This window comes from Arachis ipaensis, chromosome B05, assembly GCF_000816755.2.
Source record: "Arachis ipaensis cultivar K30076 chromosome B05, Araip1.1, whole genome shotgun sequence".
In the NCBI taxonomy this organism is placed as follows: Eukaryota; Viridiplantae; Streptophyta; class Magnoliopsida; order Fabales; family Fabaceae; genus Arachis; species Arachis ipaensis.
Genome location: NC_029789.2, coordinates 98,349,004 through 98,371,702, shown reverse-complemented (window position 1 = coordinate 98,371,702; position 22,699 = coordinate 98,349,004). Strand labels below are relative to the sequence as shown.

The 22,699-nt window shown below is 36.8% G+C and overlaps 3 protein-coding genes and 1 long non-coding RNA gene across 4 annotated transcripts; 3 read left to right on the top strand and 1 right to left on the bottom strand.

Moving 5' to 3' along the window:
* LOC110272067 lies at positions 10,012 to 14,525 on the top strand. The gene is made up of 2 exons (XM_021123873.1): positions 10,012 to 10,047; positions 13,922 to 14,525. The coding sequence occupies exons 1-2, from the start codon at positions 10,040 to 10,042 to the stop codon at positions 14,523 to 14,525; spliced, it is 612 nt and encodes a 203-aa protein (XP_020979532.1). The 5' UTR covers positions 10,012 to 10,039.
* LOC110272066 lies at positions 14,241 to 16,225 on the top strand. Its single transcript, XM_021123872.1, has 4 exons — positions 14,241 to 14,778; positions 15,245 to 15,492; positions 15,571 to 15,774; positions 16,160 to 16,225. The coding sequence occupies exons 1-4, from the start codon at positions 14,577 to 14,579 to the stop codon at positions 16,223 to 16,225; spliced, it is 720 nt and encodes a 239-aa protein (XP_020979531.1). The 5' UTR covers positions 14,241 to 14,576.
* Positions 16,964 to 17,910, top strand: LOC110262927. Its single transcript, XM_021103527.1, has 2 exons — positions 16,964 to 17,492; positions 17,771 to 17,910. Exons 1-2 carry the CDS (start codon positions 17,076 to 17,078, stop codon positions 17,786 to 17,788), a joined length of 435 nt encoding a protein of 144 aa, XP_020959186.1. The 5' UTR covers positions 16,964 to 17,075; the 3' UTR covers positions 17,789 to 17,910.
* Positions 18,855 to 21,010, bottom strand: LOC110262926. Its single transcript, XR_002347939.1, has 3 exons — positions 20,862 to 21,010; positions 19,546 to 19,569; positions 18,855 to 19,114 (listed from the first exon to the last, which is right to left on the bottom strand). It is a non-coding gene; the product is annotated as an uncharacterized LOC110262926 (long non-coding RNA).

The window sequence follows — 22,699 nt, the reverse complement described above, 5'->3', positions numbered from 1 at the left end:
TTGGTTTAACTGAAGAAGTTAAACCAACCTGGATATGTCTCCAACTTGCTGATGGCTCCATTAAATACCCATCAGGCGTGATTGAAGACATGATTGTCAGAGTTGGGCCATTCGCCTTTCTCACTGACTTTGTAGTGCTGGAAATAGAGGAGCACAAGAGTGCCACTCTCATTCTAGGAAGACCCTTCCTAACAACTGGACGAACTCTCATTGATGTTCAACAGGGGGAAATAACCCTGAAAGTTAATGATGATGAGTTTAAGTTGAATGCTGTCAAAGCCATGCAGCATCCAGACACATCAAAAGACTGCATGAAAGTTGATCTTATTGACTCCTTGGTAGAAGAGATCAACATGGCTGTGAGTCTCGAATCAGAGTTGCAAGACATCTTTAAAGATGTTCAGCCTGATTTGGAGGATTCAGAGGAAATGAAAGAGCCTCTGAAATTTCCTTTGGAAGGGGAAAAACCTCCTAAACCTGAGCTCAAACCATTACCACCATCCCTGAAATATGCATTTCTGGGAGAAGGTGACACTTTTCCAGTTATCATAAGCTCTGCTTTAAATCCACAAGAAGAGGAAGCACTTATTCAAGTGCTAAGGACACACAAGATAGCTCTTGGGTGGTCCATTGGTGACCTTATGGGCATAAGCCCAGCTAGATGCATGCACAAAATATTATTGGAGGATAATGCTAAACCAGTGGTTCAACCACAGAGGCGGCTAAATCCAGCCATGAAGGAAGTAGTGCAGAAAGAGGTCACCAAATTACTGGAGGCTGGAATCATTTATCCTATTTCTGATAGCCCTTGGGTGAGCCCTGTTCAAGTTGTCCCCAAAAAGGGAGGCATGACAGTGGTTCATAATGAAAAGAATGAACTGGTTCCTACAAGAACAGTTACAGGATGGCGCATGTGTATTAACTACAGAAGGCTCAATACAGCCACCAGAAAGGATCATTTTCCTTTACCATTCATAGACCAGATGCTAGAAAGATTGGCAGGTCATGATTATTACTGCTTTTTGGATGGCTACTCAGGCTATAACCAGATTGCAGTAGATCCCCAGGATCAAGAGAAAACAGCATTCACATGTCCATCTGGAGTGTTTGCTTATAGAAGGATGCCATTTGGGCTGTGTAATGCGCCTGCAACCTTCCAGAGATGCATGCTCTCTATTTTCTCTGATATGGTGGAAAAATTTCTGGAAGTCTTCATGGATGACTTCTCAGTATATGGAGACTCATTCAGCTCCTGTCTTGATAACCTGAAACTAGTTCTGAAAAGATGCCAAGAGACCAACCTGGTTTTAAACTGGGAAAAATGTCACTTTATGGTGACTGAAGGGATTGTCCTTGGGCTTAAAATTTCAAACAAGGGAATAGAGGTGGATCAAGCAAAAATAGAGGTAATTGAAAAATTACCACCACCTGCCAATGTTAAGGCAATCAGAAACTTTCTGGGGCATGCAGGATTCTATAGGAGGTTTATAAAGGATTTTTCAAAAATCGCAAAACCTCTGAGCAATCTGCTAGCTGTTGACACGCCAGTTGTGTTTGACACAGAGTGTCTGCAGGCGTTTGAAATGCTGAAAGCCAAGCTGGTCACAGCACCAGTTATTTCTGCACCAGACTGGACATTACCATTTGAGCTAATGTGTGATGCCAGTGATCACGCCATTGGTGCAGTACTGGGGCAGAGGCATGACAAGCTTCTGCATGTCATTTATTATGCTAGCCGCATTTTAAATGATGTCCAGAAAAATTACACAACCACAGAAAAAGAATTGCTTGTAGTGGTTTATGCCATTGACAAGTTTAGATCATACTTGGTAGGATCAAAGGTGATTGTGTATACTGACCATGCTGCTCTTAAATATCTACTCACAAAGCAGGATTCAAAACCCAGGCTCATAAGATGGGTGTTGCTTCTGCAAGAGTTTGATATAGAAATAAAAAATTAATTACTGATGCAAAGTACTACTTGTGGGATGAACCTTATCTCTTTAAGAGATGTGCAGATGGCATAATCCGTAGGTGTGCGCCTAAAGAAGAAGCACAAAGGATCTTATGGCATTGCCATGGGTCACAATATGGAGGTCATTTCGGAGGTGAGCGAACAGCCACCAAGGTCCTCCAATGTGGCTTCTACTGGCCTACACTCTACAGAGATTTCCGAGAGTTTGTACGTAACTGTGACAGTTGCCAGAGAGCTGGTAATTTGCCTCATAGTTATGCCATGCCTCAACAAGGAATCTTGGAGATTGAGTTGTTTGATGTATGGGGTATTGATTTCATGGGGCCTTTCCCACCATCATACTCAAACACTTATATTTTGGTGGCAGTTGACTATGTATCAAAATGGGTTGAGGCCATTGCCACACCCACCAATGATATTAAAACAGTGCTGAAATTCCTCCAGAAACATATATTCAGCAGGTTTGGTGTCCCCAGGGTACTAATCAGTGATGGGGGCACTCACTTCTGCAACAAACAGCTTTACTCTGCCATGGTCCGGTATGGGATTCGCCACAAGGTGGCGACTCCATATCATCCACAGACAAATGGGCAAGCTGAAGTCTCTAACAGAGAACTAAAAAGAATCTTGGAACAGACTGTAAGTACCCGTAGAAAGAATTGGGCACGAAGCTTGGATGATGCTCTGTGGGCTTACAGAACAGCATTCAAGACTCCTATAGGGACCTCTCCATACCAACTTGTGTATGGTAAGGCATGCCACCTGCCCGTGGAACTGGAACATAAAGCCTACTGGGCGACCAGATTCCTAAACTTTGATGCCAAATTAGCTGGAGAAAAAAGATTGCTCCAGCTAAATGAGCTAGAGGAATTCAGATTCACTACTTTTGAAAATGCCAAGCTTTATAAAGAAAAATAAAAAAAGTGGCATGACAGAAAGCTGTCATCTAGAATCTTTGAACCAGGACAAAATGTTCTGTTGTTTAACTCTAGGCTTCAGGCTATTCCCCGGGAAACTGAAGTCCCGGTGGAGGGGACCATATGTGATTACAAGTGTATCACCATATAGTTATGTGGAGCTTCAAGATATTGATTCTGATAAGAAGTTCATTGTTAATGGACAGAGAATCAAGCACTACTTTGAAGGAAATGTTGAGCAAGAGTGCTCAAGGCTGAAGCTAGATTAAAAGCTCAGCAAGGTCCAGCTAAAGACAATAAAGAAGCGCTTGCTGGGAGGCACCCCAGCCATGGGGCATCACTTCCTCTAAGTATTTTGCCCTATTCTTGATTTTATTTGTTTATATAAAGTTCACTGATACTAAGGTAAAGAGTCAATTGTATAAGTTCATAGGGTTACAGAAGGATTCTGCACACAAAACAAAGAAAAAGAGCTCTCTGGCAAGAAAACGCCAGTAAGAGTCTGTTTTGGGCGTTCAACGCCCATCTGGGCGTTAAACGCCAGAAAGAAGCATCTTTTGGGCGTTGAACGCCAGAAAGAAGCTCCTTCTGGGTGTTTAACGCCAGATTTACAGCGTCTTGGGCGTTCAGAAAAACGCCTAAAACATGCAGCGTTTGGGCGTTCAAACGCCAGGATGGTGGGGAGGAGGTGAATTCGTTTTTACTTCATATTTTTCATTCTAAATTTAATTTTCATGTTTCAACTCATGATTTCTTGCATCAACATGTTAAGAACCCTGATTTCTAAAATCCCTAATTTCTAAAAACCCTATTTTAAATATCAAATGTATCTTATTCCATAAGCACAAATCCTTTTTTATCCAATTCAACTCTTTTTCAAAATTTTCAAAACAAATCTATCTCTTTTCATTCAAAAATCTTTTCAACTAATCAATATCTTTTTCAAATCTCCATACTATCTTTTTTTAAAAAAATCCAAATCTATCTTTTTCAAATATCTTTCATATCTTTTCAATTTTAAATCATATCTTCTATCTTATCTTTCTTTGTATTTTCAAAAAACCCACCCCCTCTCCCTTTAAATATGGGTTCGGCCTCCCTCCCATCCCATCCACAATTGCACCTAGCTCTCCTTCTCTCCCTCTCTTTTTTTTCTTTTTGCTTGAGGACAAGCAAACCTCTAAGTTTGGTGTGCCTATCCGTGATCACTAAGATCATGGCTCCTAAAGGAAAACAACCCACTCCAAGAGGCAAGAAAGAGAGCGTTCCAAAACCACTTTGGAATCAAGGGAAGTTCTTAACTAAAGAACATTCAGACCATTATTACAAAATAATGTGTCTAAGATCAGTGATCCCGGAAGTTAGATTCAATCTGAAAGAGGACGAATATCCGGAGATCCAGGAGCAAATCCGAATTAGGAACTGGAAGATCCTAGCTAATCCTGAAACAAAAGTGGGAAGGAATATGGTCCAGGAGTTCTATGCTAATATGTGGCAAACAGACAGGCAAAGACTATCTGGATCTGCTATCTATGACTATCGGACCTTGGTCAGAGGAAAGATTGTTCATACCCACCCTGATAAGATCAGGGAGATCTTAAAGCTACCTCAGCTGAAAGATGATCCAAACTCCTTCAATAGGAGAATGATGAGAACAGACAAGGGCCTGAATAAGATTCTAGAGGATATATGTATCCCTGGAGCCAGGTGGACCACCAGCACAAAGGGTGTCCCAAATCAACTCAAAAGAGAAGATCTCAAACCAGTCGCCAGAGGGTGCCCTAAAACAATTTTCTTGGAAAAGAAATGATCACCCTAACCAAGTAGTCCTAGCATGAAAGAAGTGGTGAAAATATGTACAAATTCTAACTAACATGCAACCTATCCTGCAATGCAACAACTAACTAACAAACACTACAACAAATTCGGGCTGAGACAACCCTTTAAAAATGTTGCCTATAATAAGGAAAAGTGTTGCCTTTTCTCAAAGGCAACACTTTCCGACAAAACGCAACGCTTTTTGGGGGGTTGGCTATACGGCCGTTACCTTTGGTCTAAGGCAACGCTTTTGTGTATCAAAGGGAATCCTTTTTATGGCAACCTTAAAAAAACATTGCCTTTTCTACAAAAAAAAAGCAACTCCATAAAAGGGTTGCCTTAGAGGACCCAAATACAACGCTTTAGATAAGACTTTATGGCAACACTTTTTATGAGTTGTATTTTCTAATACATAAAGCAACACTTGTCCAGATCTGTTTTAAGTTGCCTTTTGATATACTTAAAACAACACTTGTTCAAATTTTTTTAAGTTGCTTTTTTCATAGACCTAAAGCAACACTTATCTAAATTTTTTGGTATTGCCTTTTCAGATATCTAAAACAACATTTATCTAAATTTATTTGGAATTGTCTTCTTAAAAAGATATACAGCATACTTTAATAAAATTTAATTATTTAAACTAAATTTAATAAAGAAAGAAAAGATAAGCTAATAAACTAATACATCGCATATATATTAAATCAAAAAGTTGTTTCAAATCCAACTAAATAAATTTTAAATACATATACTTACAGTTGCCAATTCAAATAAAAATACACATAATAACTAAACCAAAAAAAAACAAATAAATGCCTTATTTCATCAGCTTAGCTTCCGTTCTCTTCGTCAGTTCTTTCATAATGCCGATGTATGTCAGAGTTGATCTCCATAGTCATCGTACTATCCATAATGCCTTTGTATGTCAGGGTTAATCTCTGTAGTCTTCTTACTAGATATGTAGCCAGTCACACCGTTATCTCTCAAGGCCTGAGCCTTCATAATCCTCTCCACATGTTTGCAGTTCAACCATATTCACTAGTGACCAAACAACAAGTATCCTATTAAGCTAAACATCTTCGTATCATATAAAATACCAATCAAAGAATAAAACCATATTCAATACTAAAGAAAACAACGATATAGTGTAAATGTAACATAATATAAGGACCAAATGAACATCACGACTTTTATCATTCTCAATCTCAATTATCATGAAACATAAAGGCAATAAAAGGATGAATAAAAAATTAAAATATACTAGAGAAAGGTCAGAAGTAGCATCTTCCAATATAAGTTATTTTTTTCCATTGTAATATGGTGACCCTCATCATGTGCAACTGTATTTATATGCAAGTAAATAAATTTTTTAAGGGCTTCAATATATTATAATTCGAGATTTTGCAATACTTTTTTAAATTAAAAATAGAAAAAATGAGACTTAATCATCCATTTAGCATTCAAATTATAAAATAGATTTTCTAAATCCAAACAATTTAATAGTAAATAACTAGTAACAAACCTATGGCTAGTTGAAATCAGTGAACATGCCAATTAATCACCATGCCATGACTAATAAACTCCTCTAAAAAATTAGCTTACCATTCAAAACACAGTTACATAAGTCCTATGTAAAACTTGCACATACCTCGAATTTTAAAAGAATAACACCCCTGACAATAACATCATGAGTTGGAAGAGGGAATTGAGACAGCTTTGGAACCATGTAGAAAGAACAATAATAATTTAACTCAAATTTGAAATTCAACACTAAAATATAAGAATGAAAATAATATTTTCTTTTTATGTAAATAACCATGATAACTATATTTTGAAAGATACTACAAAAAAATATTAGAATACCTCAGAAGGTTTAACACCCCATAAAAATATTCGTAGTCGAAATTGAGGCAAGCCATAAGATCTAGCGGCCAGAATTCCCAAGCTCCACCACATATTACATCAGCATCTCCCAACAAGACAACAACAATGATATATATGACATCAAATAGCACTCAAAAGAAAACTAAAGAAAAAAAAACAGACACCTTGAAAACTAAAATTTTAATAGTGTCACAAACTGCTCTTTTTGTTCCTTCTTTCTTGTTCTTTTCCCTTTAACTTGAATCCTACTGAAAAAGCTTAAAGATATCACACAGAATAAAGGAAAGAAAAAAAAGAAAAGAAAAGAAAAGCCACTACCTAAAAAAATGAAGATGCTTATTACCATATATTGATACATGATAATTCAACCATATGAATATATGATCTATGAGGTGCCTAATACTATTCTCACCACTACAAGAAAAATACCCATTCAGCCACACTTTTTTTAGGCTACGCTTTTCTCTGTGTTGCCTTTTTATAAGAGAAAAGGATACACAAATGCAGCATCATTTAAAAAGCGTAGCCTTAGGTATTAAAGATATCACTTAAAAAGCGTAGCCGTAGGTTGATATCTATAGGTTCACTTTTCATATCAAAGGAGACGCTTTTAAAGTATAGCCTATTTGTTAAGTTTCGGGTGCATTTTAAAAGTGATGCCTAATGTCTCTAGAGTAAAAAACTTAACACTTAGTAATTTTTTTCCTTGTTTTTCCTGAAAGCAAACTGATGATGAGTGATGACCTAACACTTAGTAAAACTTAGAAAATTAAACCCTTTTGAGTCTCAGTCACCTTCATCCTCGTGCGTAAACCCTCGATAGCTCAGTCACCCTCCATAGCTCACCGTCGTCGCCCCCCACTCACGCTCGCCATTGACCCTCTCACTCTCGGTCTCGCCATTCACCCTCTCACTCTCGCCATTGACCGCCTCACTACAAGCGGAAACCCTCTCACTCTCGCCATTGAGAGTCGTCGCCTCCCACTCACGAGTCACCTGCACTACTCTACACATTGACCGTCGTCATCTCCTCTTCGCCGTCGCTTGCACTGATCGTCGCTGTGTGGCCCTCACCATCGTCGCTGTGCGACCCTTCACCATCGTCGCTGCGCCGCGCTCACCATCGTCATCTCCGTGCTTCTTGTCATCGTCTTCGCTGTGCTCACATCATTGAATAGGTATGTATTGATTTCTATTTGCTTCTGAAATTGATCAGTGGCTTAGGGTTCCTATTTTAGAGGTTTTAATTTGGGGCTTTTAATCTCTGAAATATGGGTCTGTGAACTGTAATTTGGTAACATGCATGCTGTTATTGATGAAGATGTGTGGTATTTTAGGGTTTGTGAACTGTGATTTAATATACAGCTTGTGTATTTTCTGTGTATTTTTGTTTCTGAGACTGAATCCAAATGCAGCGTTAATAAGCTTTTGTTTCTGTGATTTCTCAATGAATAAGTTGGCTTTCGTTTCTCTGTTTTCAGCTTCCTATTTTCAGCTTCCTGTTTCTAACAGAGTTCTTGCAGTTTGAATTGTTAATTAAGTTATTTTTTAGGCATTGAAGTTCGAAGAACAAGTGCTAGATAGTTACATATGTCTCTAACAAAGTATATTACTGATTTATTGTCTAAAATAAATATAGGAAAGGCATCAGCTCTGTCAATTCCTATAGCATTTTTTCTACAATTATTATCTACAGGTTCTGAAGAATTTCAAAACCCTAAGCTGGACAGATCAATAGTTAGTAGTCTCCCGTATTTATCCTTTACAAGGCCTCATATATCCTTCTCCATTTGCATTCGAAGTCAATTCATGCATAAGCATTTGCTTACTCATTGGAAAGCTGTTAAAATAGTCTCGAGATACTTGAGTGGAACAAAAGAACATAGCTTTGGCTTTTACAACAACATAGACTTCAGAATCTATGGTTTTTTTATTCTAATTGGACGTGTGACCTAGAGGATCGAATATCAATTTTAGAATTGTGTGTTTTTCGCTCTAATTTAGTCTCTTGGTCTTGTAGAAAACTACACGTAGTAAGTAGATAATCGACTGAGGTAGAATTCAGAAGCTTGGCCTCTTATGAAGCTAAAATTGTATGGATTAAAAACTAGCTGATGGAGCTAGGAGTGAATTTTTAGACTGCACCTATGATATTGAAATGATTTTTTCTGATTCAAATGCAGTTACCATCCAATTTCCATTGTGTTTTCTCAAGCAAAGGGAGTTGCTGTGTGGGATCCAGAGGGAAACAAATATCTTGATTTCTTATTTGCTTATTCTGCTGTTAATCAGGTAACATGCTTGTAGATCTCAAATTTTGATTTAGAAATGGTGCCCAAATGAGTTATAGAAGTTAATTTCTAATTATTGAAGTGCCTGTCTTTTCCTTAGGGACATTGTTATCCTAAAATTCTGAAAGCCTTAACAGTAGTCATATCTTAATGTTCTACATTTTCCAAGGTTATGGGGTTGAAGTAAATGTTTGCTTAGTGTGGGACTATGGCCTAGTACACAAGGAATATCTCATGACATGCTAAGCTGAAATCCACAATACTTTATGACTTTATTTTTCCTCCCCCAACCCCTTTTCTCTGTGGATATTAATAGTATTTGCAAAACTAAAGGGAGAAACACTTTAGCTATGGCCTGAAGAATCTGTTTTGACATATATTCATATATATATATATATATATATACAAGTTTAAAGGTTTCTATAAGGTATAAAGTTACAGATTTTACCATACAAGAGAGTCCCAGTCCGTCCGAAGATATATCCATGTGCATTGTAATTCACGTTGACAAATTCAATTTGTGATTTTCGGTATATATATATATATATATAATTGTTGTTGGAGCATATAATCTTTGACATTATCTATTATGCCACTTCATCAAAGCTAGAAATACCATATATAATAATTTTGGTGCTATCTAATTAAGATGCATGCCACATTATTATTGTGATAACAAATTATTATTGTTTGTCTACTTTAACTTTAATCTTTGTTGATTGAGATTCAAGAAACTGTAATTAAACAGGATTAGATTGAAAATGAATTGAATCTGAATTATTTGACTGAAAAAAGGAAACATTAAAGCTCTCTCCGCTTAAAATTTCTTGATTCCTTCAACTTTGTGTGAAAAAATCAGCTTGCATAAAGTTAATTAGAACTGTTTCCCTAAAAATTACTATTATTACAGCTCTTTTCATTATTAAAGACCACCTTCGTGCTGTTTATAAAATAGTTTTACACAATAATATTTTGTATTTTTAATCCATTAGATTGCCGTTATCTGTTGAATGATTTAATCACTGCTGCTGCTGCTGGGTCTCAAATCTGTTTGATTATATCAATTTAATTTTTACAGTTATTCGTCGTTAAGGTTGAAGGCGAAAGTTTTTGGTTAAGGTCTTCCAAGAAGATTCTGTCAAAACGTTGATCGTGTCATGGCAAGGTACAATGCATACTTTAATTCTTTTGATTTGTTAGTTTTGAAGTTGCAATTTAACTTATTATATTTGTACTATAAATTCTATGTTTCTCTTTATTTGTTTTACCTCAATGGGTTTCTAGAGAATTACTTCTAAGACTAGGAACTATTTCCCAACCTAGTTACAAGTCTTTGAATGTCCTTTTCATTGCCCATTCCCTTTGTAGCGAATAACACCCTGCCTCCTCTATTCTTCTAATCTTCACTTTGCGACCCCTTATAAATTTTCCGTCTAAAAAATTTAATAATTATCGATTAGGTTTTGTAATATGCCAAAGGATTGGATGGATCTACCGAGGTATAGCGAAGAGTATATCAATGGTGTTATTAGTTTTTTAGACTTTGCATACTCTGAGGGAGAACCGGACGGACGACAAATTCAATGTCCTTGCAAGAGGTGTTGTAACATTAATTGGTATAGAAGAGATGTGGTATTCGACCATTTAGTAGCCGACGGATTTGTTAAGGGATATAGAACGTGGATTAATCATGGCGAATGGGCAATTCTGATGGCGGTTGACGATGACACGGATGATGAAGAAGGTGCACGCGATGACATCGAAGGACTTCTTAATGATGCATTTGGAGATGTATCTCATGCTGAGGGTGTTACTATAGGTCAAAATAAAGAGGCTAAAAAGTTTTACAATTTAATAGATGGGGCAAGTCAAGAGTTATACCCGGGTTGCAAGAAATTTTCTACGTTATCTTTTACCATCCGTCTGTACTTGTTAAAGTGTTTGCATGGTTGGAGCAATGCCTCCTTCACTTCACTTCTTGAGCTATTGAAAGAGGCAATGCCTGAGCTTAACATACCTTCATCTTTCCATAAGACAAAGTCTATGATAAGAGATTTAGGTCTGGATTATAAAAAAATTGATGCTTGTCCTAATGATTGCCTCCTGTATAGAAAAGAACTAAAGGATGAAAAACAATGTCGTGTGTGTGGAACTTCTCGATATACTGAAAATTCCAATGATAATAGCGAGATCCAACCTGACAAGAAAGGCCGTCCTATTCCTGCAAAGACTTTGAGATACTTTCCTATAATTCCAAGACTTCAGAGATTATTTATGTGCTCAAAGACGGCAGCAAGTCTGAGGTGGCATGATGAGGAGCGCGTAAAAGATGGGACGTTAAAGCATCCTGCTGATGGCTTGGCATGGAAGAATCTTGATGAAATCGATGAAGAATTTGCAAGAGAATCTCGCAATATTAGACTAGGCTTGTCAAGTGATGGGTTCAACCCATTTTGTAGCATGAACATTTCATGGAGCACGTGGCCCGTGATGCTGATGGTATACAACTTGCCTCCGTGGATGTGCATGAAACCCGAATATTGTATGCTTTCTTTGCTTATTCCTGGGCCACAATCACCTGGTAAAGACATTGATGTGTATCTACAACCATTGATAGAAGACTTGAAGTTGTTGTGGGAAAAAGGGGTCGAAACCTATGATGCGTCAAAGAATGAGATCTTTCAAATGCGGGCAGCTCTTTTGTGGACAATCAATGATTTTCCTGCTTATGCTATGTTGTCTGGGTGGAGTACAAAGGGAAAGTTGGCTTGCCCTTGTTGCAACAAAAATACCAGTAGCTTACAACTAAAACACAGTCGGAAGATAGTTTATATGGACCATCGTGTCTTTTTACCCATGGATCATCCATGGAGAACCAATACAAGGTCTTTTAATGGGAAGCAGGAATTAAGACCCCCTCCACCTGTTATAGAAGGACCCGAAATTTTTGAGATGCTACAAGATGCTGAGAATGTCTTTGAAAAGAAGCAAAGTACATCAAATAGTTTCCCATGGAATTGGAAAAAAAGATCAATTTTCTTTGAATTGCCTTACTGGCACAAGAACCCACTGCGTCACAACTTAGATGTCATGCACATAGAGAAGAATATACTTGACAGTGTAATTGGAACTCTCTTGGATATCCCAGGAAAGACAAAGGACCATTTGAATGCTCGATATGACTTAAAAGATTTGGGTATCTGGAAAAATCTTCAACCAAAGGAGGTGAATAATGGCAAGAGAACAAAGTTGGCAAAGGCATGCTTTTCTATGACTGCTGCAGAGAAGTCAGTTTTTTGTGGTGTTTTGAAGACAACAAAGCTACCTGATGGCAGTGCTTCGAATATATAACGCTGTGTACATCTAGGAGAAAGAAAAGTTTCTGGTTATAAGACCCACGATGCTCACTTTATGCTTCACTATTTACTACCAATACCGATTAAAAGCATCCTCCCTGATCATGTGGCCATTCCGTTGATTCGACTAAGTTCCTTTTTTCGTCACTTGTGCAAAAAGTTCATCACACTGGAAGAGATAGATTTACTGGAGTTAGAGATTGTGGAAACATTATGCCAGCTTGAGAGGATCTTTCCCCCGAGTTTTTTTGACATAATGGTTCATCTTCCCATTCATTTAGCAAATGAGGTGAGATTGGGAGGTCCGGTGCAGTTTCGTTAGATGTATCCTCCGGAAAGGTACATGTGTACATTAAAGTCATATGTTTGCAATAGAAGTCGGCCCGAAGGTTCTATTGCAGAGGCATATCTGGCTGAGGAGTGCTTAACTTTCTGCTCAAGATACTTGCATGGAGGTGTGCAAACAAGACTTAATAAGCGGCCTCGCAATGATGATGATCCTAACGAAGACGAAGTTGTGCCATCAAAGTTGTTTTCTAACAAAGGTCGTTCGTTAGGCGTGGGAAATGGAGAACCAATTAATCTAGATGACAGATCAATTTCTCAAGCCCATGTGTATGTATTACACAATTGTGAAGAAGTGGCAGATTATGTTAGGTAACTTAATTAAACTTTTTTTTATTCCGATCAAGTTCACCCATATTTTTTAGATCAAACCTAACTATTATTAATTATAGAGAGCATGAGGAAGAGGTTAACAATCAGCGAGGAAAGAAATGGAGAAAAGCAAAAGTTCACAACAAAACGTTCGCGCAGTGGTTTGAAACTCGTGCGAGGGATCCAAATGTGCCTTTCTGGCTAAAAGAATTATCTCGAGGTCCAAGCTCTGTTGCAAGAAGATTTTCTGGATATATAATTAATGGATACATGTTTCACATGGTGGAACGTGAGGCAAGGAGGAAAAACACAAAACAGTGGTGTCACATTAACTGCTTTAACTTCAAGCTTTGCAAGTGCTAAGGATCAAAGTCCAATCCAAGACAATGTATCTTATTATGGCAGGCTGTTTGAGATAGTAGAGTTAGACTATTTTGGGCGTTTTAAGGTTGTCTTATTTCGGTGTGAGTGGTACGATGCTGGGAGAGATAAGTATGGTCTTACATTTGTTCACTTCCATAAGAAATGCTTCCAGGATGAACCTTTTATACTAGCATCTCAAGCACATCAGTGTTTTTATGTGCAAGATCCATATGAACATAACAAACATTATGTTATGGAAACTGTCCCAAGAGACTTATTTAAAACAGGTGACGAATCTGAGTTTGAGGCCCGTCAAGCACACTATAGTGAACAACACGAGCGTATAACGAGCCCTGCCATACCAGCTGATGATGGTGAACTTATTCTGGAGAGGACTGATTTACGACCCACGGTTATTAAAACGGTTCCCCAAGTGAATTCTGCCCAAGAATATGAGGCAGACTTCATTGGAGATTCTGATTCTGATTGGTCATCCTAAGCAATTTATTTGCTTAATATGTACATATGTATACTTAAGTTTTCTGCTTCACGATTTTATTTGTAAGTAATACTTATTTTTTGTTAATTTGTCAGTCTCTTACATTTTTCTTATCTTGATTTTGATGGGTATATTGACTTTACTTAACTAATTTATTTGTGTAGGAATAAGGAATTTATTGATCTTAAAGCTACATCAAGTAAGAATTTGCTTAGACAATTCGAGGCTAAGAGACAAAGGATTGTAACTGAACGCAAGAAATATGAAATGGAAGCTGCAGCTGCTAATGACAAGGAGAAATCAGAGCGAAGGGTGGATGAACCAGAAAGTCAATTGGAGATGCGTGCAACCAAAGGACAGAAGAAATCCACGTCAAAGAAGCTGGATTTTAGTCATCTGCAAAGCACATTCGACTCTATTAGCAAAAGAACTAACTCCACGCCTAACACTTTGGAAGTACAGCCAAACATTCCACCGCAACAGCCAGAAAATAAAAAGAGAAAGGAGCTTGTGACTATGCCTACTACTGAAAAAGTCAAGAATGGAGTGCAGGGTGGAAAATCAACACAAGGCTTGAAGAAGTCTAAGCCTACAAACATGGAGGCAGATGAACTTACAAGGAAGCTCGAAGCAATTCGTAAAATGAACAAGGACGTGTCAACAAGTCTAAGCCAAGAGCGGAGTTATCCAAGTTCTACTCAACTCAGAATCAACATAGGGCAGCAGCAGAATATTCAACTCACAGATGAAGAGACTCAAACAGAGTAAGATGACACAACTTTGCCTTCTCCTGAAACTACCCCACAAAATAGAAGTGCAATGTTGGAGCAAGGAATATCAACAAAGGGTAAGAGGATGCCAGGAGTAAAGGCTACAACAATTGACGACTTCTTAAAGGAAAATGGGATAGATGTGGAAATTGAAGGACCAAGCACTGAACTAAGTGAGGACGGGGAAGAAAGCATGGCACTTGATAAATACTATTATCAAGATGTGATGGAGGACATTGATGATGAAGAAGGTATTGTTTTGCTCTGTTTCTATTGATGATAAATATTTATTTTTTTAAAATTGTTATAGAAAAACTGGACTGGTAGATCTAGTTGTTTGAAGCTGGTAAATATAGTGTTAGTTGATTCGAAGTTTGTGTGCTGTTGTTGATCTAATTGATCTAATGGTCCAAGTATTGAGGGCTGGTGGAGTTAGCGTTATTTGAATAGAAGCTTGTATGTTATTTGATTGATCCAATTGTTGTGGTTTTGCTATGGTAGTTTAGTGAATTTGTTGCAGTGGTTAAGTCAAGTGAAGTTTTCTGTGCCTTGATGGATTTCTAAAATAGCTAAAACTTGTCCACTTCGTGGTATCAACTACATAGGTCAGATTTATAATTTTTATAATTTTTATATTTATGTACTTGTTTGCTTTATATGTTTATTGAGCTCGAGTTAATTAAGCATAATCTGATGTTGACCAATTAATGAAACTAGGAGAGCCAAAGAAGAAGAAAACCCGTGGAAAAACAACTTGCAAGGAGATTTATGCAAGGACTATGGAACAGCGGGAAGAAGTCACTTTTGATCTTGGACAGCACGTAGGACCAACCGACCAAAGTGTTTCTAATTTAACTAGTTTTGTTGGAACTATTGGTAGAAATAAAAGATTCGTTAGTCTTTTGTACACTAGTTGGCATGCTGTTCCTCCTAAAGCTAAGAAGTTCATGTGGGATTATGTTAATGTAAGACACTTGCTAATTATTGATTTCAGTTTTTTTATTCAGCACAAGAGCATATAACAATTATCTATAATCATGCAGACCAAGTTTCTCCTCCCAGACAGTGGAAAAAAGTGGGTAATGCAAGCGATTCGAGATGCTTGGAAGCGGTTCAAAGGAAGGATTAAGCAAAAGCACTTCGTTCCCTATGATACTATTGAAGATATGGTGAAGAATCGACCCCCACAAGTACCAGAAAGTGGTTTCATAAAATTGATCTATTATTGGAGTCATCCTCTAATCCAGGTAAAAGACTATATATGTCGAATTTTCATGTGAAACTATTTGACTGTTGAAAGAGCAATATGGTATTTAGTTATTAATGTGAAGCAGCTCTACTGATTGGATCTGAATGATTGTTATTAAAAGAAAATTTATTAAGTGTTTCAGCATTATGTGATGTCTATATGCCTTTTTACTTGGCTAGCTACTTTTTTTATCTCATTGCAAAGGTATTATTTTTTATCTGAAAGTTATATGCATAGCTTCTGGTGAATGGCAGAATAGCTTTTTAGACCATACTGAATCTATGGTTTGGAAGTGGGGTTCTGTTCTGTTTCTTGAGTTGGAGACCTGATTCTTTAAGCCTACAATCTGGAAACAGTTATAAATTTGATACAGTTCTGCATAGGATGCAACTGATATAACACTAATTGTGGTGTGGACTACTTGGACCACATCTGAAATTTGCTTTTAGTGGATTGACTTATATGCATGTATACTTTGTTTCTTGTGTTATGTGTATAATTATTCTTTGTGGATCTCATAGCTATGTAGTTTTGTTCCATTCATATGTTATAAGTTCTCCACTCATTTTTTTAATTTCACAGGGTTTAGGGGATACCAGGTAATAGTTACTTGTTCAATGAGAATGCTACTATGTAGGAAATTGAACTCGACCTAGGTCACTGGAATTAATTGATTGAATGATGAGGGGTTTGGGTAAGCATATTTTACACGAGATGAGATGTCCCTGGAGTTTACTTGATCATGTGAAGTGTGAATTTTTACAGTTGTGAAAAAACTGAACAGTTGCTCCAATGTATTATAAATAGATCTTTTATGCTTGCTTTTGGGTATTGTTCAGTGCTTTAGCTTAATAATGCAGCCTTGCTAGTAGATTTTCCTAACTCATTACGCTGCACGTTTTAGTAACTGTATGCTAACTTTTTATTCACCTCCAGTCAATAAGTCAAAGAAACAAGCAACACAAGGAAAATGTGAAGTTTCCACATCGCATGGGGCCAATTAATTTCGGAAGAGTACGAGTGGCTATGGTAATAGTAGATTTATATTTATTAGAATTTATATTTGCATAAATTGAAGGAAGAAATCGAAGTATGATCTTATTTTGCAGCGAGCAACAAAGGAAATAAAGGAGGAACCAAAAAGGTTTGAGATGTTCATTGCTACCCGAACAAGTCGGAAGAGGAAAGAAGTGGATGAGGAAACACAAACTGCTGTTGTAAGAGTTCATTCAATCATTCATAATTACAATTCAAATTTAGGATACGGTAACTTATTACTCAATTTTAAATGTTTCTTCTATGCAGGAAGACTTCCAACACCGCCAAGCTGCTGGTGAAACAGAAGAGGAAGCATTTGAGGCCATATTCGGGAAAGAACAACCAGGTCGGGTAAGGTTGTATGGAAGATCTGTGACAAAGACTGAATTAAAAAAACATGCTGAAATTAATGAAATCAAGAATCAGCACAAAGAGGAAGTGTCCAGTCTGAAGGATAAACTTGGACACATGGAGGCCCAACAGCAAAAACAAGAGGCCAAACAGCAAAAACAAGATGAAGAGATTCATGGGTTGCGAAATATGATCAAGTTATTACTGCAGCGATCGGAACCTGGAATGAGGCCAGAAGAACTAGAAGCTTTATTACAAGATGCCCAACAGTCTCCTATTGATGCGAATAGCGGCCATGGATCAACACATTTTCCGAACTTAGATGTGGTATGTCCTTATCTATTCCTTGTTTCATAGTTTTTTACTTGCATTTACATTAATTGCTATGGCTAAAAATGTTTGTTGGCTTTATTAACACTGAAGTTGTATTGCTATGGGTGAAACTTGTATTCTGAAGTGGTATAGCCATGTTATTTTTTTAGTATATGCTTTCTTAATTAAACAGGATTAGATTGAAGAGAGGTGGCATTTATTTCTTTGGTCTCTTTAATTATAGTAATAAAAATGATTATATTGTTTGTCTACTTTTCTATATAATTATGCAGGGTAACAATGAAGATTAAACAATGAAGATAAAGCTGACTATTATTGTGGTTTATTGGCTAAGATAGAATGCTACTTAGAATCTTTACATGTATGGTTGACTAATGATTTTTATTAGAAGATACTTTTATTGGCTAAGTGATATTATGGTTTTCATATGGCTATGCTTACTTAGTTTGAGCATTCTAGTACTTTTGGATAATGTTATAAATATATTTTGGTTAGAGACAATTTTTATTATATAAAGTAATTATTTAGTATAATTATGTCTTTATTTTTATTTTGTAATATTTAATTAATTTATACATGTAATCATATTAACTATTATGTTGTATTAATAATTATTAGATAATTATATATATATATACAGAAAAAAAAAAAGAGGGACCTAAGGCTACGCTTATATAGAGTAGCTATAGTATACGAAAAAAAAAAGAGGGACCTAAGGCTACGCTTATATACAGTAGCTATAGTATACAGAAAAAAAAAAGAGGGACCTAAGGCTACGCTTATAAAAAGTAGCTATAGTATCCACTGTGGCTACGCTTTACAAGTGATGCAGTAGCGTTAAAAAGCGTAGCCTATTCTGGAAGAACGAAAGCTGAAAAGCGTAGCCTTTGGTCACGGAGAGCATCACTTGAAAAGCGTAGCCTATTCCTAAATGCCAAAAGCGTAGCCCTTGGTGCAGAAAAGCGTAGCCTTTGAGAATAGGCAACGGCCGAATAGGAATCACCCTGAAAAGCGTAGCCGTAGTCTAAAAAGCGTAGCCGTAGCCTAAGGCATCATTTTTTTTCACTTTTGGCTACACTTTTCAAGTGTACCTGAATGGGTGTTTTTCTTGTAGTGCACATACATCATCATATAATTACTAGTCACATTATTTAACTTAGGTACCTAAATTCCAGCATCAATTTCTCTGAATGTTATGACTTTACCTATAGTATTTCCATACCAGACCAGCTTTTGAACTGGATCACCATGTTAGTAGCATGAAATAGTATTTTAAGTAGCTTGTTAATAATTTTACATCATTAGCTAAAGAATTAATGAACTACTCTTCATCAAAGACATAAGAGAAATTGTTACAAAGCAAACAAGGGAATATAAAATCTATATAACCAGTTAATCAGTTAATCAGTTACCTATTGTCCTGAAAAAAATGGAGAAATAAAGCTTAACATACATAAACCTACGGTTCAAGCCTTCTTCTCAAAGGATTGCGGCTTGTATTTGAGTTTGGTTTTGAATTGGGGCATGGACAGCAACTTCTCGCCACCCTGCTACCTTGGATATCAGTCACCACCATAGACGCGATTCTAGCGATTTGGCGTGCTTACTCGTCGATTCTATGTGAACGCTACTTCTCTGAGATGCAGAGCAAAAACGTTATGAAATGGAGGAATAGAAACGCAAACACATATGATTTTGCAAGTTAACTCGCGATTCTAACTACCTTGGCAGCAACACTAATAATTAACCATTAACAAATTAAAATCAATAATAATTAACAAATTGGCAATCTTTCTCTATAAAGGAGTAAAGAATAAAATTTACGTTATTCTCTATGAATTATTTAACTCAATCAAAGTGGCCAACAGAACAAACAAACAAAAAACAATAATCGATTCTATATGAAATAGTTAATTCAACGAATTATGAAAATTAATTATTCTGTAATTTACATTAAAAATGAAGAAATCAAAGGGGAAAAGTACCAGAATCAATGTGGAAAACTAGAAATTGTCGAATCAGCAACAACCAGCGTAGAGAATCGTACCTCAGTGGAAAAGCAGTGAAAAACCTGAAATTCAACAAAATATCAATCAAGTCAGTCCAAACAAATTGAAATTTCAGACTCAAGAATCATAATAGCATGCTTAATTAACTATGAACTAAGACAAATGTTGATAAGAAAATCCTAATTTTAATCTAAATTAACCTAATCAGCAAAAATAAATTTGAAAAAATAAAAATACTAAGTAAAAATTAAAATCTAACTAAAATGTAATGAATTAAATCAGAGAACAGCAAAATGGGTTTTTCCAAAAACCTGAAAACTGAAGAATAGAGTAACAAGAAGATAGAGGTGAGGAGGTTGCAGTTGAGGGGTGGTCGCCGTGTTGCCAGACCAATAGACCAGCAATTCAATGTGCTATAAGTTAACTCAATCACGATTCAATGTGCTCTTTAGAGTTCAACCACTGACAAAAATCTCAGAGAAAAAAAATTTTCTGATTATAACACCATTGCTGGGTAGAAAGGCTTTTCTTTTTATCCCAATGAGAAGTGTATATAGTGGCAGCTGGAAGATTATTTTTAATAAACTTCAAAATTATTGCAAATATAAGAGTGCATTTAAACTCAGCATAGTTGGAATTGTTGCCCAAACAGCCATTAAGGGTGTATTTTTGGGTTGAATTTATAATTTAGTTCAAACCCTTTAAGCAAGTCTAAATTACCAACAATATTATGCAAATTGCCACTGAAATTCATCATATGAATAAAAAAGTAAACAGAACCACAGATTGCCACTGAAATTGAAAAGCAACAACAAAAAAAGAGTGAAAAGCTCAAGTAAAGCGTAAAATTTCTGTTATAAAGTTGAAAATTAAAGAAGAAAGAACACAAAAGAAGGTTTTTCTTCTCCTTCTCCATTAAACTCCCTCAAAATAGGAAGTAAAAACCCTAGAAATGATGGTTTTATATTCAGAGGCATTAAGCAATGAAAAGAATTTTGTCGAATGTATGCTTATAAAAAATGACGCAAAATCAAAATCAAAATGCAAAATAAAAAAGAAACCTAAGAAGCAACAATCAGAACCATAAAAAATTCAGAAAAAATTAAATAAAATCCCCAAAATCAGAACTATCAAAAAGACCCAAAAACTCAGAATCAATGCATTCAAAAATTCCATTCCCATAGTAAAATTCAGAATCAATGCATTCAAAAATTTCATTCTCGTACTAAAATTCAGAACATTTCCATACTAAAATTTAGAATTAAAGCATTCAGAAATTCCATTTCCATACTAAAATTCATAATCAATGCATTCAGAAATTCTATTCCTATAGTAAAGTTTAGACATTTCTTACCAATACGCAGAGGAGGAGGAGGTGGGGTTACAACTGCGTGTAGCGTTGTTAGAGCTCACGAAGAGGAGGAGGCGAGACAGAGGAAGAAGAGGAAGAAGGAGAAGAGAAGGGAGAGGGGTTTCTCGACGGTGGTGGTTTGGCACAAAACGAAGAGCGCCCGCGCAACTGCCGTGGAGAAGATGACCGTGCCGACACCCGTGGAGGAGAGCACTGCATCGACGCTCGTGAAAGGGAGCACCGCGCCGTTGCCCATGGAGGAGAGCACTGCTGTCATACATGGAGGAGAGCTGCGATCGTGAAGGGTGTGTTGACGTTTAGGATTGCTTTCGAAGGGTAAGGCTAGCTTATGGTAGTGATGAACTGAAGCACATTTCTTCCTTACGTTTTTTTTCCATAAGTTATTTGATTGGGAAAATAATTGGTGGGAATATAATTAAAAGTTTTTCTCTAAAATTTTTAGTTATGAATAATTTTAGGCAACTTTTTATAAATGTTATTTATCTAATTTTTTTATAACTTTTATAAAATGTTGTATTTTTATTTAAAAATGTTGTCTTAAATTTTGTATAATGCAATATTTTTTAAGTGTTGTTTTAGATATTAAAGACAACTATTTTGGTGGGTGGCCAAAAATTTTGTTATCTTTGCCTTAGTCAAAGGCAACTCGTTAAAAATATTGTCTTTTTCTATCTAAGACAACATTTGTTAAATGTTGCTTCGAATAAGGGTTACCTTAGGCCAAAATTGTTGTAGTGAAAGAAGACTAAGAATTGGTGTGGGTCAAGAAAATTGCTACCCACGAAGATCGGTCGGACGACCTCCCCACACTTGAAGATTGCACCGTCCTCGGTGCATTCAACGAAGAGCAATGTGGACGGGTTGCTACAATTGATGAGCTTCTTCAAAAGGTTGTGCGGATGACTTGTTTGTTGCCCCATTTAAAAGCTTTTCCTTTCTCCCTTCTTGGTGGCCAGCCTAAAAGGAAAGAAAAGGAAAGAAACATTAAGCCCATGACAAAGATATCAAAGCAAATAGAACGTAGGCGGGGGCTAATGCCAAGTAAGAGTACGGTTCTCTACTACATGTTAGCTACGCATGTAAGTGAGAGAACAATATAAGCTAAGGCATATCATTAAACTTGATGTAAGAGTAAAGTCAAAGCATGAAGGGCATATTGAGCATCAAGTTCAAATAAGAAAAAGTGGATCATGAAGAACAATATGAGCTCATATCAATGCACAAGGAATACAAGAGTCATAAAAGATGAAGCAGCGATTTAAAAGTTTCATCACCCATCAATATCAAACAAGTCACGAAACACCAAAATAACGCAAGAAATTCTCAACAATTGAGTAAGAGAATTCAACACCATTATTAAAATAAGAAATTCAAAAAAAAAATAAAGTAAAAACAGGCTATAAAAACAAAATAAAAATGCAAAGAATAGAAGTATATATGGACAAAAGAAAGTGGAAGAGGAGGAAAAAAAAAACTCTTTTTTTTACCGGCGCGGACGCGTCATGGACGCTTACGCGCTGATGCGCAGAATGACAGAGGGACGCGTGCGCGCCAGGTGCGCGCACACGTGCATTGCACAATTAGAGTTAAGGGCGTGTACGCGCTGATTGGTTTGTGCCTTAGGCCCAATGTTCGCACAGTGCAGGCCTAACTCTCAGGTTTTTGGCTGGGGGTGGGATTTTTTGTATCCACGCGTACGCGCCATGTACGCGTGTGCGTGGATGGTCGAAAATGCTTGGGCGCGCGTACGCGCACAGTACGCGTATGCGTGGGTTGGTGCTCTGTTTTTCAAAATTTTTCCAAGTTCTTGCACCAAACCA

What these genes read in the sequence shown, in the direction of transcription:
- LOC110272066 (XM_021123872.1), top strand. Translation starts at nt 14,577, where the DNA reads ATGTTGGAGCAAGGAATATCAACAAAGGGTAAGAGGATGCCAGGAGTA. An exon ending in TCATGTGGGATTATGTTAAT is followed by an intron (nt 15,493 to 15,570) that starts GTAAGACACTTG and finishes ATAATCATGCAG; the next exon opens with ACCAAGTTTCTCCTCCCAGA. An exon ending in GGAGTCATCCTCTAATCCAG is followed by an intron (nt 15,775 to 16,159) that starts GTAAAAGACTAT and finishes AGTTCTGCATAG; the next exon opens with GATGCAACTGATATAACACT.
- LOC110262927 (XM_021103527.1), top strand. Translation starts at nt 17,076, where the DNA reads ATGCAGGAAGACTTCCAACACCGCCAAGCTGCTGGTGAAACAGAAGAG.